At 43.0% G+C, this 17,760-nt stretch overlaps 1 protein-coding gene across 1 annotated transcript in view; it reads right to left on the bottom strand.

Moving 5' to 3' along the window:
• Nucleotides 1-2,188: 2,188 nt before the first annotated feature.
• The window catches only part of LOC111147134 (heparan sulfate 6-O-sulfotransferase 3), a 688,722-nt gene continuing 673,150 nt past the window's right edge, over nucleotides 2,189-17,760 (bottom strand). The window contains exon 2 of the mRNA XM_022503038.1: nucleotides 2,189-3,340. Within this exon, the coding sequence (XP_022358746.1) occupies nucleotides 2,632-3,340 (709 nt within the window). The 3' untranslated portion in view covers nucleotides 2,189-2,631. The remainder of the gene's footprint in view (nucleotides 3,341-17,760) is intronic.

Below are 17,760 nucleotides of genomic sequence, written 5' to 3'. Positions count from 1 at the left end.
CAAGTGCAGCACCATACATCGTGCCTTCGGTGCGGGCCGAGGAAAGCCTTTTGATACAAATCCCGACATGCCTGAGGAACAGTGTGAAGTTAGCAGAGGCCACCTCCAAGTCTCAGCGATGCATGAATTCCCTGCCAAAAAATTTAAAGTGACTTTAAAAGAAACAATCCGCATGCTTTCTAACTAGTTTTGATTTTCCACATGACAAAACACTGGATTGTTATTATGTGTGCATGCACGTGTGTGTGTGTGTGTGTGTGTGTGTGTGTGTGTGTGTGTGAGACAGCGGCAGGCTGAAGGATAATTTGCAGCTCTGCCATTCTAGGCAGAACACGAGATCTTAACATCGGAATGCAAAGAGAGAGAGAGGGCTGCTCATTAATTGTAGCTGTAAACCTCTTCCCTCTCAACCTCAGGAACAAATTGGCGGTAAGGGAGACGCGAATCTTCCGTGAGTCTAATTTCTACCAACTAACAAGCAATATTGACTCGGTCCCTTTAACATAGAGGTGTCAAAAAGTACAAGTGCCTATAAAATCATCAATCTCTCAGCTTGTTGGTGGGTCAGGGAGGTGGAGGGGGCTGCACCCAAGGCAGCATGGCTCTGGGCCCACTGTGAGTGCGGGACCGTCACAGTTGTGCTCTGCACATGGGTTAGCAACAAATCCTTCTGGGCTCTAATGGCTGGCTTCTTGCACTGTTGGCAGGAAGCTTTTGTCCCATATGGAAAACAGGATGGAATCAAAAGAACTTGTGCTCTGCAGTCGGCCAGACTTAGCCTACCATCCGCCAGGAAGCTGCCTGGTCTCTGTGGGGTTTACTTTTCTTATCTACGTAATTAGGCCTAATAATATCTATCTTGTTGTGAACGGATTCAAGGTATGAATAGGGCTCCCTCAGTAAGTGACACAAGGGAGGTCCCCAATAATGCCTTCCCTCACATGACAGATGAAGCCAAGGGTCATGAGAGAAGAATCAAAGCCACTTCTCCAAATCTCTCTCTGATGGAGACCCCGGGCTCCTCTCTCAGCAAGCAGGCCCCCCATGAATGCGTGTGGGTTGATCGACTCTCCACCCCAGTGAGAGTACTCCAGAGGCTGCGATGTGACTTATGCAAAGCTGGCTTAAACATCAAACACGCTAGATATCAATGAAATAGGCTTTTCAATCTGATTTAGGGGTTTCACTCATTTTGCCTTCAGCTCCTTGAAAGGACTGATCAGATCAATGCTATGAAACTTTCTTCCCACTCTGATCCTACTACGGAATGCCAGGCAAGGCCTTTCTTTTCCCTTTTCCATACTTGTCCCCTGAGTACTTGACAGACTTTGTGTTCTTGTACTGGTGACTGGGAAAAATGGAAAAGAAGAAGTAGTGGGTAATGAGGCCCAATTTCCCGTCCTGCTTTATCCACTCCAGTCCGAGCTGCCAAATAGAGCCACAGCCGAACCACAGGCAAAGATCACGTGGGGAAAATAAAGTGATCAGGCTGGAGATATGAAGGATCCTGGGAGGTAACGTCTGTCTAGGCTCCTGGGACAACCGGCCCATTGAGTTCTGCATCTCCTGGCATGAATCAATTATCATGTATTTAGTGAACTTGCATACCGTTTGCATACGGGCCAGCTCAACTCCTAATCTTCGGGCAAGACTCTTTTAACAGAACATCAAACTTGGCAGTACCATATTGAAGAGGATGACTGCTCCGAAGAGGTAAAACAGAAATATCCCTGAAAAAAACCTAAAAGTTTTGTAGCCCATATGGAAGTGTGAGACATCATACAGTCATCCTCCGGCTTCCCCCCTTAATTTATTAGTTAATTCTTTTGAATGAAAAGAAAATCAGTATAGTGTGATCTCCTTAGGTCTTAATTAATAAGCACATTTTCTCCTAACTACCCCTACCACTGTTCATTTCTCAGGGGCCAAGCACACCTGTCCTGATTCCACTAGCTTTCCCCTAAAAGGTGGGGGAGGAAGCATGGCTCCCAGCTAAGATGCAAGGACTTTGTGGGGTGTGAGTCTTTAGTGATGATCAGTAGTAGGGTAATCTTGTTTAAAAACAATCGCAACCACGAAACACTGCTACTTATGATTAAGCCACATTCAAACAGGGTTCAAGATGAGAGCCAAGAGCCAAGGGAGGGTTGGCATAAAACCTCATCTAAGGGCTGAAAGGGACTTCTTTCTTTCTTCCTTTCTCTGGACATGCCAATATTTCCATTACAGAGACAGTGTGAAACAGACCAGTTTCAGCAGAACATCCAAGCCTATAATTTGGCTTTTCATGTGTGTCTCTGTGGGGTTCCCATGATGCTGCAAAGGAGCTCTTCGAGAACTGTTTCCTTTCTGGTGCTTCTCTCCTTGACCTCCTAAGGACGTCTCCATTGGATGCATTCCTGCCCTACTTGATATCACGGATTGAAAAATATCAGGAGGAGGGCAAAAAAAGAAGACAACAGATCATCTCCAGCTGGATAAGGATGAAGACAAAGAGGAAGCAGGTGTCCAAATCAAGCCACATATAGCCAGATGTCCTCACATACCCACCATCCTCCAAGGTCACCAACGCCACAGAAGTTCAGTGTGCCTGCTCATCCTCCCCCTCCCGAGGAAGGAGAGGGCAGGGGGTCACCATCTCACCACCTGGCTGTTGTAGTCCTCAGTGACCGCCCCCTCTGTGTTCCCGTCCTCTTTGGGCCACCGGTGACCCCTATGCTCCCGCTGCAGCCTGCGCTCCTCCCGCCTCCTCTGCCGGTCCCTCTGGTGCTCTAGCTGCTTGGTGTGATGGTAACGCTGCTGGAAGAGATCTTTCGCGTACTCGTAAAGCTGCATGTCCAGGAAGTTGAGCTCCTCGATGCGCTGGCGGGCGCCCTCGTTGATGTCCACATTGGAAGCCCGCGTGATGTTGAACTGCGTGAAGGGGGAGATAAACTTGAGGTTGAATGTCCTCTCAAAGAGAAACTGTGTCTTCCTCTGGAATTCCGTGAGCCCAAAGAAGGCCATGTTCTTCAGGTTGTTCTTTGCGCTCTGCAACAGGATGGTGTTTCTCTCGCTCTCATTCATGAAAGTCAAGTTGTAGCAGCCCACCAGGCTGAGGTCGGCCAGCATGCGCACCTGGCGGTTGTTGGCCAGGTTGTAGGAGCAGTCCATGAACTCCCGCAAGCTGACCCCAGACCAGTCGTCCCCGGGGTAGCAGGTGGGCAGCTCGTCGGGGGTGGGGCTTCTCCCATCACACACGTGGAGGGAGGTTTTCCACGTGGCCCCTCTCTGGACGTGTTTCCACTCGCTCAGGTAGCGTGACACTGGATCCCGTAACATGGTGATGTAATAGAAATTCCTGGAAGAAATGAGAAGGAAGAGTGTGAGTCTTTGACAACGACAGCTCTGGGATTCTGAACCTCCATAGTGTTTGTATCAGCACTGAGTCAAGGGGCTCTTCTGCCAGATGTTCGTGTGAGAGTGGTTGCCTGCATTTGCACCTATCAGACTAATGTTCCCATATGTGCGTATTTTCATAGACATGAGTGGACTGGGTTTTCAGCACCGTTTGTTGAGTTTCTCCTCCCTGCTCTGGTGTGGGGAGGGACGTGATGGGGGCAATAGGTGACTCATTCATTTCAGCACATTCATTTATTCACTGATAAATTGCTGCAGGAAATAATACCTTACAATAAGAAAACACACCAAGGTTTTTGAAAGTTATTCCCCAACCGATATTTTATTTGTGGCGGATGTGGGACTATGTGATAGGGAAATATGCAAGGAGATGGAGTGGTTTACCCAAGGGTGTGGGCCTAAACAAGGCAAAGCTGGAAGCCAAAGGTCCTTAGTCTTTTCTGTTGACACTGCTATTCCGGATTATAAGATAGGTAGGGTTGGGGGAAGATTTTCTGTGTATGGAGAGCAATATTTATTGAGGACCTACTATGTACTGGGAACTGTGATAGATACTTCGTGATACTAACATAGATAATCCTCAGCACAATTTCATAAGATGGGCTTTATCATTACTTCTTTTTTTTTTTTATAGCTGAGAACATTGAGGCTGAGAAAGGTGAAAATATAGCCCAAGATTCAAGAACAAATTAATACTTGAACTGCAATGGAGTCTAGGTCCACTGATTTGCCTCTGTGCTTTCCTGTGTACCATATTGATATTTTAAAAACAAAAATATAATTAATGTGTATTGAATGCCTATTGTCAGGTACTGTGGTTATTATAATCGTAGGTCTTCTCTAATGGCATCAAATGGAACCTTGAGAAGAAATATATATTTTTTTTAAATGGTTAGCTTCAGGAATGTCCAGTAAAGATCAGGGTGTTTCTGGCTTCAAGGGGCAAGAAAAGTGTGAAGAGGCAAGAAGAGAATTGGAAAAGCTGACAAGTAAAGACAAACCCATAGCATTAGAGGAAAGTAACTACTGATTTAAAATGAGGGAAAGTCTTCTCATAATTTGAAAGCCTGTCTATGGAATGGGGTGCCCACCCCCCCACCACTGGCACCAGGGGTGACCCTCAGAGGTCCCCTGAGCAGACGGATGATCCTGAAGAACTCTGAAAGGAACACCGGGCTTCCCTTGGCCATGCTAAACTGGCTTAAGAAAAAAAAAATCAATACCCAGTTAAAAGCAATGACAAACATAAGGGCTTTAAGGGTGTAGTGCTTTTTTATGCTGCTTTTAAAAAAGGAATCAATGAACTATAATATTTTAAAACTCTAAATTTACTATTTTCAGTTCTTTTGAATGCCTAGCCAGACAGTTTTGAAATGTGCTAAGGGAACTACAGTATCTTAAGAAACGCCAGCTTCTCCTTTAATTAGAAAGAAGAACGTGCTGAAACTGCCACAGACAGGCCAGCCTGAGCCCTTGCTTTTGCCAATCATCATTTTACATTACTCTGTTGTCTTCTGCGGTGACAGAATGACAATTTCATCAGTGGAAGGAAATTTCCCGAAAGGTCACTAGGGAAGGCAGAAAAGGACTGACACGGCTTCTGGGCTCCACGAGGAAACGTCGATGGGAAAGTTTTGTCTGGAGTGGCTATTACTGTGGTTGAATATTATATGACAGATCATTATTAATCCTGCTTTGGTCCTACGTCAGGACTTGTTCATGTTTCAATTTTACAAGCAGAGACTGATTTTTATTACACAAAGCAAGTGCCTAATAAATATAGAAACGCAATAATGATCATAGTGAGGTAGCTCAGGTGGGTTAAGGATGCCAAACAGATTAAGACAGAAGAATTTAAATCAGAGATATCTTTGCATGGAGTTGCAAATGGAAAATTTATAATCTTCCTATAACTGGGCAAAACAGATAATACAAAAAAAAAGGATTTAAGGAAGAAAGATGATGATGGTCAATGGATAAGTTTCAACCTCATTCGTGTGTCTCAGATTTAGGAATGATCCAGATTTTTAAGACAGTCATAAGAGCTGGAGGATTTTAGAGGCAAGAACTACAGTGGTTTATGACATAAAGGTTTATCTGGAACCTGTTTGTGGAATCTTAGTGGCTTTTGTCTCACTTGGAAAAATTGGCCATAGACTTCCTGAGGTCTTCCTGCCATTGGAAATTTACGTGGTCTCAAGGCTGACTGAAACTGACTTGGCTTAAAATGGTATTGGTTTTAAATTTAACTTCATACAACGTAACGTTGCATTTAACGATGACTAGTGAAATCATAGGATGATGTGTACACGAGTAAAATAAGTCCCAAATGTCTGCAAGGTCTACCAGCCAAATAGATAAGAGATCAATTTGTAAATAAAACTCTGACATCAAGACACAAAAAGGTACTGGTGGGACATTTATATTGATGAAGTACAAACTTGTCCCATCTCGTGGTTCCGGAGGCTCATATAACATTTTGGTATTGCTTTAGTCAGATATATTCTCATGTATGTTTTGTTTATTTGTTTAAATTCTGCCAAGGAGTCAAAATAGAAAGTTAGACAAATAGGAAAAATAAACCAACAGGGTTGAAGATAAAGCAAAAACACCTAAAATTGATCAATGGAATCATTTTTTCTCATTTCTATTTTTTTTCCTCTTTTTTCATTTGCTTCAGACAAAAATCTCCAAAGATCAGTATTGAAATGATGGCTACGTGTAGGCCACACACCCAACAGTCATTGTCTACCAGCTTTATTCCAGTTTGATGAACCTCCAAAATGATGCGAACTCATTTTCTTCCGCTCTCCAAACGCCCAATTCCATTTCTAGGGAGAAGTCTTAGAGGGTTCTGTACTACTTGAATTTGCAAATTTTTTTTAGACATTACTTGCTCAACAGCACAGTGAAAGATAAAACAAAGAACAGAGAAGGACAAGCAGCCTCCCAGCAAAGGAATTCGTTAATTCTGCAAACATTAATTGAGCCTCATGTTTGCCAATCCCCCGCCCCGGGGCGAGGCATTGGGGACTCAGAGTTTACTAACACATTGCCCTCGAGGGGATCGCCAGCACCCAGGGATTTGGGTGCAGTGAAAGAAATGTTAACTACCACGTTAAGGGAATGTTCTACCAATCTCCTGGGACCAGAGCAGTCTCTAAGACAGATAGCTTCATTTGTTGGTGACAGCGTCCTATCCAGCAGGTGGGCTCTTTGCCACCTACTTTGCTGAGAGTTTGGGTGAATTCATTTAAGGGCACCTGTAAAGCAATTGCAGTGCTTTATGATTGTCCTTCCCAGGGCCCCGAGGTAATGATGGCAAATACCTGTGTACTTGGGAAGATTAAGGAACAGGGCACCTTGGTTAGTTCAATGATCATTTTAAGGGGTAATGATCGTAGGGGCCATTGCGGCGTCCTCCAGTCCAGAGGCACAGAACACACACTTTTTCACAGCTGCTTCAGCGTCTTGCTCTACTGTGAGGTAATCATATCGCGCAATTCTAAATGCAGCCGGGAGGCGTGACTCCCTTCCCTCCATCTTTGCCTTGTCTTTTGCTCATTTGCATGCTGCAGAAAACTTCCTGGTCCTTTCTGGCCCAACTCAAGCCTCCTATTCATCTTGCCTGACTTTTCCAGTCTCCAGGGTTTTACTGCATCACTTGCTGCCTCTTTTAACTTGCATCTGAGCGTCTCGGTCACCTCTACCCTTGAACCTCCTCTTTGATGACTGGACTCACATCCCAGAACACTTCGCCCAAAGTCCAGTTCATGGCAGAAGTTCCACACCTGATGCTCCTTAAAAGAGATGATCATCATAGAAGATGAACATATTTTAATGACTAAGGCTAATTTTGCCTTTGATAAATACACTTTTCTGTCCTTTCCTAAAACGGATCTGATCTTATTTTTGACTGTCTAAAATGTGTGAAAAGAGTAGAAAGAGACAGAATCTACGAATGTATCCATCATTTGACTGGGATGGTCCCCACCCAGAGGGAGACAGTCAACACAGACTTTGGATAAAAAGAAGAGTGTTTCAAACAACGGGTAATTAGGAGCAATGAGGTGGCTTTTTAAAAAATGTTAAGCTTACTAGTTTTCTTCCCTACTGCTTCAAGAACCTGTATTTCACCAAGCAGTTTATTGTATAATTGCTCATTTCTTTAATTAGCAAGCCATTTAATTAACACACGCTTTTCGAGGGTTTGTTAGGTGTGAGGATCTACTCTAGCAAATGTGGAGAACGTTAAAAAAAGAATAAAATGCCCTGAAGTCTTATGGGTGTGAGGATGATAGGTTAGAAAAAGATACTGGGTAGGGGACTATGGAGGTAAAGAGTGGTAAAGGAATATTGAAGAGAAGAGTTAAGAACGTACGGAGAGCAGAGTGGCCTACTTAGACCAGGAAGCTCACGTTGTGCATTTCACAAAATGTTTGCTTAATAAATGAATGGCTGGTAGGAGGGCAAAAGCGAGAAGAGCTTGCTGAGCCCAAGTAATCATGGGTTCTGAATACAGCTGTCAATCGCTAAAATGGGAGAAGTGTTGATTTCAGAAGATTCATTAGGCAACAGGGTTCAGGATGGACAGAGTAGGCAGAGCCAGGACAGACACTTAGTAGCTGTGGTGAAGGGCTAATGGAGAAGACCCCAGAACCGTCAGGGTTGGGAAGGAAGAAATCAGGGACAGATTTGTATCACGCAACCATGTGTCATTGTTCCCTCCCCATTTCCGCATCGCCAGCTTGCTCCTAAACTACCTTTTCCTCCTCTATATGTTCTTCTTTCCTTCTACCTAATCCTTCCCTCTTGATTCCTCAAAAAAAGAAGGCAGAGCTAGTATGCTCATCAAAAGGTGTAATGAGGAGTATTTGTCTCTGGAATCACCCTGCCTGTGGCGATTCAAAAAATATTTACTTTTATGAGGTTATCACTTGCCTAGCCAATGAAAACACATCTGGAGGAGCCTATAAAATGCCACATTGACAGGGAAGATTTATTCAATGTATTCCTTCCACCGCTAGCCTTACTCTCATAAAATCAAGCAGCAAAATTAATATCATCGAGGTCCACAGTTCTGCGCGTTCCGAAAAACCGGCTCAAGTAGAAAGTCCTGCAGCCAACCTTTTGTGATGTCCTCTGAGGAAGGGATTTCTCCTCCTCTGAAACTTGTGCCCCTTGTGTTTTATCTCCATTGCATGACCAGCGACTGCCCTATCCCTTGAGCAGGCTTCATGCCTTAATCATTATCCCCCAGAGCATATGATACATGACCTTATACAACATGGATGTTCTGTTGTTCAGTGTTTGTGGGATGAATAAATATTTTATCAGCTACTATTTCAGGGATTCTGATAGTCATGTCCCCAGGAAACCAAACTTGCTGCCTTAACTAACAAAAGTTACCCAGGCTAATGGTTTCTCTTAGCCTAGACCTTGTGAAATGTATGGGAAATAATCAATTTCCCCATCTTCCTCTTGCCCTGCAGAGTTTTCACAGAGTTTTCCCCTAGATAATCAAGTTTTACCAGAGCTCAGTATCCCACAAAGAACATTGTGAGCCTTTGTCAGGTAGATTTGAGGGTCATCTGAAGGAGATCTTCAGTTCAGACATTTAACAGTGTACATCTTACACACAAGCTGAGGTGTGCATTTTCAAATAGTGAAACTGAGCTCCCCCTTTGCCCCGCTGTACTGTGCGCTGGAGTCATTTTCCAAATGCTCAAAATGGAATTAATTTCTTGACTCCCTTTAGAGCCGCACACTCATTATGAGCTCCCCATTCTTCATTATCTCCGAAGAGTATTATCGGCGCTATCCTGTATCTGATAGGGGGAACTGTGGCAGTTAGAGCTTGGCAATCAGACTGCCCTTTGACACAGTGATGAAAAGGCCTTTTATTCAAGCCTTGAAAACAAATTAACGATTTTAAGAATGATGTTCTAAGCAAATGGGAAATTGGGAACTATGATTGTTAAGTATGGTAATAAAGAACTTTCGGCAGCTGACAATGGTGTGTGTCAGAGCGATTGGTTCCAAGGATGTCCAGTATTATGATGAGAAAATGGAGACACGGATGCGAGGGTGGTTATCTTACTTCACACAGAAGCCACACATCCCCCATCACATGGCCGCCACTCCCCCCTCACCACGACTTAACAAAGCAGCCAGACCCTTCTGGCTAAGGCATTTTTATTTTACATACTACCCTGAGATCTTGACTCTTTTCAGCCACTAAGATAGAGGGGGGGAGAATGCCTACATCTCAGGGTGCTTCCCTCAGGAGGAGAGAGGCTTCTCATCCCCCCCCTTTTTTTTTTGCCTGCATACTTGATAACTTTAGAGGGAGAATCCTTTTAGATGTAGCTGGTCTGGCTTTTTTTTTTTTTTTTTAATCTGTGATCTCCCCCATCTCCCAGTTAGAAACTCAACATGGAAAATAGGAACTGTGCAGAACAACAAGAGAGAAAAAATATTAAAATTATCTATAATCACTTCACTTCACTCCCGGATAACCACAGTTAAATACCTATTTCTTCTTTTAGAGATTTGAGATCATAAAGGAACATTTTACTTTTAACGTGTATATTTGTAAGTCAAAACTACAGAGTGAACACTTTTTCGATGTTATTTCATATTCTTCTCTAAGAGTGTATTATTCCAATTATAGATGGGCCATAATTTATGTGATTAATCTCCTGGTTTGGGACAATTAGGCTGATTCTGTTTGAAGGAAGATACTACAAACAGTAATCCTCCTTCAAACAGAAGGAGTATGTCCTAAACCATAAATATTTATGCAGGGAATACATTGCTGGGAGTAGAATTTCGAGTCAAGAGAATTGCCCCGATTTCCCAGTCCTAATGCCAAAATACAGCTGACCACTGTTAGCCTAGGAGAGGACATTCGGCGGGGTCTGCCATCAGGAGCTACCTAGACCCCAGGCAGGGCCATGCAGCAGGCTCTGCTCCCTCCTGGGGCACCCGGACAGGTGGGGCTTGTGACACGGCGGTGTGCAAACATTCTTCCAAAAAGATCTGTTTATTTTGCACTTAACCAGCAGCTGGACTATCAAACGAGAGGCGAAACCCACTCATCAGTACTGCAGCTCGATGAAAGGAGACACCCGGATCCGAAAGACAGAAGGTTCCTCCCCAGATTATCCTGGGGTCAGTCCTCGGAGAAACAGCCTCGCGGGAGGCAGCATTTCTGCAGTTCTTAGAGGTCAACTAACTTCAGTGCCGGGAAGCCGCACACTGTTCCCAAACAACCAAACCCAAGCGTGCAATGAGCAGCTTCTGGATCCTACTGGTCCTCTCGCAGGGACGATCAACACCCCCTCCAACCTCTCCCGAGGAAGAGGTAGTATTTATCAATAAGATAACATTTCAAATCCGGTCACGTTGCTGCTTTCTACGGACAAGAACCCTGGGAGCCTCGGACTGACGCAAATGCCATGATTTTCAGGTGGTTGTCGGATTTGCTTTCACTTTCCCCCAAGTGGCTGCCGCAGGAATAAATTTCAGGGAATGCACGTTCCAGGGGCTTGCTTTTGCTATCTCGCCGAGTACAGTTCCTTCCAGTTCAGTTTCAGAGGCGCTGGGGAGGGTCCGGCGCTCATGCATTATTCAGGGACTTCGTGATCATTTGGTTCAGAGGCGCAGCCTTGCTGGGATTTGGGTGCGGGGACGTCTCGAGTTGCTCTGCTCTGCAGAGCTGTGGTTTATGCATGCGGGGGCACCCACCTGAAGCCTGGAGCCGCCCCCGAGTGAGATAAGGCCCAATTCCGTCTCACTTGCGGCTCTGATCCCAGCCGTGCAAAGCAGAACAGCAGATAGAACACTCAGATTGCGTTATCAGGCCCATGCGTGTTCAGCCAGGCTCTCTCTTCTTAGCTAATTTCCCAGGCGTTGCTTTTAGCAAATGTGAGAATTACACAGCCTAGAAGCAACGAGGTGTTGCCGTTGCCATTGTTTTGCTCCAGCCAGTTTGGAAAGGAGAAGAAGTGAATCAGGATATTTAAGAGCAAGGCACGTGTTTCAATATTTAGGTTTCTATCTGACAGCTTTGATACACATTTTCCTAAAATAGTACAGGAACTTAAAAAAAAAAAAAAGTCCTCTCTGTCCAGGTTTTGCTGTGCTTCTTCCATAAAAGATGCTTCTGAGTTAGGATTTTCCTAGATTCTGTTGTCAGGACTTGGCGATCATTTTAGGATATTTCACAAAATACCCAAGAGATCCCCGCTTGATTCCATCCCTTGCCAGTTCTCAAAGAAAGAGTGACTTGGAGGTCATCCCTCAGGCAGTGATGATGGGGCAACTAGCCTAAAACATGCAAAGTTCCATGTAGCACAAAAGTCGGTATTAATAGCAATATAATGATAACGTGTATGGAGGGTCATCTATGACCCAGTACCCTTACTCAGTGCTGTACTTGCATTCAGTCAACAAAATACTAGGCTTTTAGATGATGTCTGATTTCACGAAAATCTCCCAAAGAGAGTTCGGATAGCCTTCTAGCCTCTTCTAGAAGTCAGCCTGTCTTAGAGATGCAGTTTGTGACCGAAGGCTGCAATGGTCCAGGCTTTGTTGGATTCAAAGCTCTAGAAGCAAAATGAGCATCTTGGGGTGAGGGGTTTGTGGTTACCTGGCGGGGGGGGGGGCAGCAGGAAATGAGGGTGAGGCCACACTCTGTAGGGTGGGGGAGGGCAGAGGGCTTATCTCAACCTCTGGAGTCTATGCATCCAGAGGGTTTTCTAGGTAGTCACAGCTTAGCAGTTCAGAAATAATTCTCCTGACCCCAGCGCGCACACGAAACCGCAAAACAAATTTGCACTTGAGCTATAGAGACTAGTGGGAAAGACTGCAGTGTGGCTGCATTCCTTTTTAACACTCCTGAGGAACCTAGAAGCCAAAAACTGTAGTAAGCTTTGGACAATAATGGATGGTTGGAAATTGCGGCACAAGAGAATTCAGATAAGCCAGAACTCATGCAATGCCATAATTCTCTCTCTGGCTTTAAAATAAGTCTTTTTCTGAACACAACACTACGAAATCTCAAGAATGTGTTCAAAGGAGGTGGCTGAATCCTGCAGGTGGCTTTTATTTAGGAAGAGCAGATTCGAGAAAATACAAGTCAAGCTCTACTCATTTGGACATGGCATCCTCCAAGCATTCTGGAAATTTCCCTTGAGGTGCTGTGCAAAGAGAAAAGGTTTGAGGTCGGAAAGATCTGGCTTTCAATTTCGGATGCACCTCACTCTTTGTGAGACCTGGTTAGCTTACATGACCTCTGGGAGCCCTGGTTTCCTCATCTAAATAGCCAGGGTATACACGCTTACTTTACAGAGTTGCCAGAATAAAATAATAAGTGTCAAGGACCCAGTGGTAGCTTCAGACAGGAAGAACTCCACACACCATGCACACCCTTCCCTTCAACAACTGTCCATCTTTCGATCATCAGAGCCTCAGAAATGACCCAAAGATAGTGAGGTTTTAAATATTAAACAAACTGTGTTAATTAAAAAAAAAAAAAAAGGAGAATGCTTTTCTATTTGTGAACATGCTTACAGTTTTGAAAATACTTTCCTCATTCCTTATTTCATTTCATCCTCAGGAAAGGACATCATAGCAGATTTTTTTTTTTTTTTTTTAAATCATAGCAGAATTTTACCGATGAGGAGACTGATACCTAAGGATACGAAAGGATGATCCCGGGGTAAAACAACTCAGAGGCAGGGGCAGTGAGACCTCTCTCTTCTTCTCTAGCCACTCTATTCATTGATTTGTTCTATTTAAAAATATTTTTGATTACGTCCTTTGTGCCAAACACTGTGCTAGGTCCTTGGGATGTAATCGCCCACAAGACTGCAGCCTTAACCCCAAGGCGTTGACTGTGTAGCCTTCTTTCAAGATCCCACACTGTTGTGTTTTGCTCCAATGTCATCAAGTTAGAAAGAAACAAGGTAATTTGCACCTGACTCTATGGGATATTTCGTTGATTTCTGCATTAGCTCATTTTCTTCTTGAAACACATGGAAAAGAGGAACCCAGAAGAAACAGCCAGAAATGCCTGGATGTGGATATACCTTCAGGTAATAGTTAAAGTTGCAGAAAAAAAAAAAAAAAAAAGAAATCACTCTGAAATACTAGACTGGGATTTCTAAGTAAACAGTGTTGTGGACCTCAGTCTGGAGGCACATAATGCCCGGTGGTCTCTTTTTCCGTGATGCCCACCGATCATTAAGAGGTGATCATTAAAGGACTGCAAGATGGTGATATTCCAACTCTATCATTACTGCTTCATTTGTTAGCTGTGATGCTTCTATAAGGAGAAACTTCCCCTTATCCACTGTTTGATCCCCTGAGGTATAGTTGATAGGGTAGGGAAAGTAGATGAATGTTTGACTCATGTTATTTACTGGTTTTCAAAATAATTGATTGTTCTCCTAAAATCTCCAGGAGGAGCTTTTTGCAGATGTCATTTCTTTTTGTTTGTTTGTTTGTTTGTTTTTATATCATTATTAACTTGTGAATCTAAACATAGTGAGTTTCAATATACTGCAGTCATTATACTTATTTGATGTTCAAATCATGTACTTTTGGCCAGCCAGAGCTTATTCAAGATGGAACCTGGGTCCCTCTATACAGCCCTTACAAGCCTTTTGTGGATATCCTTAAAGGATCTCAACACTGCCAAAGTTCATATTAATGAAGACCGAGAAAGATGGAGTTAGAGCCAGAAATATGCCCCCTCTCCTACAGAACAAAATGATTGCTGCTCAGCCTCCTGCCCTGGCCAGCATCACGTCTCCTCCTGGCCGGGGTTACCTCTCTCAGTCCCTACCAGGCAATGTAACTGCCGCTTCTGCTAATTGCACCTGAGCATTGAAAGGGAAACAGACCAGACACCATCTTTAACTCTCCTATGCCCTATCTAGGTCCAAACATCAGGGCTTTCTGCTTTCACTTCTTTTTCTTTTTTCCTTCTTCAATGTGTGTATTTGACATTTTCCTCCGTGCTAGGAACAATAGGCAGGGCTAGTGATTCATTTGCGACTGGGTGCCAATGTCACTCCATAAACGAATCTAGGGAAACCAAATTATGCTGGAAGTAACACGGAGCCCCATCAGCTTCTCTCCAAAACCCACTTATTCACAATAACAGCCTGAGCTCCTTCCAGAAGCCCAGCTTATCACGTGGACCCTGCACGGGACCTTCCAGCTGCAACGGGCTCTCAAGCATTGTTGTAATTCTGCCTAATTAATAAAGCAATGACAGAAACTTAGACAAATATATGCATAATATTTAAATCTCCCAGGAAAAAATCAATTCGTTCTGTCTAAACTTTGCCTTGGGTGCTCCCTTCATCAATTCAAGTGTGGAGCAACAGTGACCTTAAGTTGCAAATATTTTTCTTTGGGCGTGATTGAAGCATCAGAGAGGTAATAGCTTTCAACATGCATTTCTTAGAGATTTAAAAACACTCAAATGAGGACACTTATTTTCCCACTTTGCAATATGTAAATCAGAGAAAATAATCTTTAAGATGTTCAAAATAAATGTAGCTTGGGGGCTGCTAGTTAGCTTTACCTCTGTGCAGTCAGTACCTGGATTAAAAATAAGAGAACACATCCCTTAAGAAGCAAAATGATGCAATGGTAGTGCCCTTGCTTTGTGAAGTTCCCTCAGCAAGCCCCCTCTGCGTTTACTATTTCTTGGCAGTAAGCACTTGAGTTTAATAATCAGAAAAGAAAAAAAAAAGTAGTCTGTCTTTTAAAAAATTGACAACGCTCCCATTCCCAAGTCTTCCATTGATATGATGTGAAACATGATGATGTTGATCTCAAATGAAAACCAGTTCAAAGCCAGACCACAGGCAAATGAATATAACCAAAAAGAGAGAAAGGAAAACAAGGACAACAAAAAACCAACAAAAAAAACAACAGCCAGAAGCGTTTCATCAGCTTTCAGCTGGGGTTTATTACAGCCACAAGAGGGCTCTCAAATCTTTCCAAACACTAGGCAAGTGCTGAGTACTGTTTCTCTAGTAATTAATTTCCACAAATCAATATTACCTATTAAGGTGTGTTACAGAGACAAGCTACAGACTTCGGACACTTTATGCTCAAGGTAAAGAGAGGATTTCCTATAAAAATTCCAGGGGCCTGCCATGCTTCTAAGTCAAAACCAAAATGAGTTGCACCTGTGATTTCCTGTGTCTGCTCTAGCATAAAAAATCCCAACACTGCACATTCGATCAAAGGTTAAAACTGAATTTGAAGCAGTGTGTATATAATGGAATACATTGACCTTCAATGCATTTTAAAGGCTGTCTGCTTCCTTCCACCACATCGTGCACCCCCAAAACAGCCAAGGAGGCTGATAGACAAAAGTTAAAACCAGTGACCCTTTCCTGGGGTCAGGGGGAAGGTGCTGGAGCCATTAGTCCTGGAGGTTTTCAGCTCCTGCTGAGGGCTTTATGCTGTTGATGTCTGCAGCCTACAGCACAAAAGACACTTGCAAGGAAGGCGGGTATATTAATTCAAAAGAGAGGGGTAGGATCTCTTGTGGCACCTGGGCAGAAAAGGAGGTTTCAGCAAATAAGGACCAGAAAAACCACTTTCTCGAGAGCTCTGGCAGAAGAGAATAACACCTCTCACTCCTACCTGGGGCAAAATATGGGAACAGAACAGAAGTACTCCCAGATTCATTAAAATATCAAAATCAACTTTGTACCAACTCAGAAAGCCCCTGTGAGCGTTGATATAAAATAGCTTTTGATAACCGCCTTTTCTCTAAAGGTGACATAGTACCAATGAAGGGTAGGGATTGGTAACAGCTTTACTGCCAAAGGGCAGTGTATTTCCATGGCATTTTGGGGATGTGGCCCTTCTCCTTCCAGAACTGGCAACACAAGGAGGGTTGAGGGAGGAGGGGGGACACCAGCTAGGACAGCTGAATTGCTCCTCCTGATCAGAGTTTCCACATTCGCATTTATTTCTGAAATTAAGAATTATGGTAGAGTAAATCCCTGGTTCAGGAAAGGCCAGTGTTCTGCCTTTGATTCAGGAGATGTGCTATGGAAAAACAAATTCTCTCTCATGAAATCCTACACTGCTTGGCATATCCCCCAAATGCAAGTGGAACTGAACCTTGATGTAAAGTCTGTACATTTTTAACTAACACTCTTTTAGAGTGTTTTTTGAAGTTTTTTGAAATTGAAGTTTAACTGACACACAATACAGTTGACCCTTGAACAGTGCAGAGGTTAGGGGTACCCACCCCTGGCACAGTTGAAAATCCGTTTATAACTTTCACTCCTCCAAAACTTTATGAAGAGTTTACTGTTGACCAGAAGCCCTACTGATACCATAAATAGGTGATGAACGCATATTTTATGTGTCGTACATATGATATGCTGTATTTTTACCATAAAGTAAGCTAGAGAAAAGAAGATGCTACTAAGAAAATCACAAGGAACAGAAAATGCATTTACAGTACCACCCATTTTTAAAAAATCCACCAGCAAGTGCACCAGTGCAGTTCAAACCTGTGTTGTTCAAAGATGAGTGGTATTATGTTAATTTCAGGTATATAACATAGTGAATCAACATTCATATACATGATGAAATGCTTGACATGATAAGTGGAGTTACTATCTGCCACTACACAAAGTTACCACAATATTATTGACTATATTCCATATGCTTTTTCACCCTTGTGACTTACTTATTTTATAACTAGAAACTTGTACCTCTTAATCCTCTTCATCTATTTCATCCATCTCTACAAGCTTTTTCTCTGTATTTATGAGTCTGTTCTGGTTTTTTATTAGTTTGCTTGTTCTTTTTTTAATATTTCACATATAAGTGAAATACATGGTATTTGTCTTTCTATGACTTATTTGACTTAGCATAATACTCTCTAGGTTCATCCATGTTGTCACAAACAGCAAGAGCTCATCCTTTTTTGTGGCTGAGTAATATTTCATTAAAAGATATATATGAATATATATCTCACAATCTCAATGATATATATCCATATCTCACACATCTTCTTTAGCCATTCATCTAACAATGGACACTTGGGCTGTGTCCATATCTTGGCCACTGTAAATAATGCTGCAGTAAACATAGGGGTGCATATGTCTTTTCAAATTAATTTTTTGTTTCCTTTGGGTAAACATCCAGTAATGGAATTGCTGGATGGTAGGGTAGTTCTATTTTTAACTTTTTGAGGAAACTCCATACTGTTTTCTACGGTGGCTATACCAGTTTGCATTCCCAACAAGAGTGCATGGGGATTCTTTTTTCTCCACAACCTCACTAATACTTATTACTTCATGTCTTTTT

Source organism: Enhydra lutris, unplaced genomic scaffold, assembly GCF_002288905.1.
Source record: "Enhydra lutris kenyoni isolate GAN:26980312 unplaced genomic scaffold, ASM228890v2 scaffoldscaffold15, whole genome shotgun sequence".
Classification (NCBI taxonomy): Eukaryota; Metazoa; Chordata; class Mammalia; order Carnivora; family Mustelidae; genus Enhydra; species Enhydra lutris.
The sequence above is the reverse complement of the archived record's forward strand: the minus strand, read 5'-3'. Positions and strand labels throughout refer to the sequence as shown.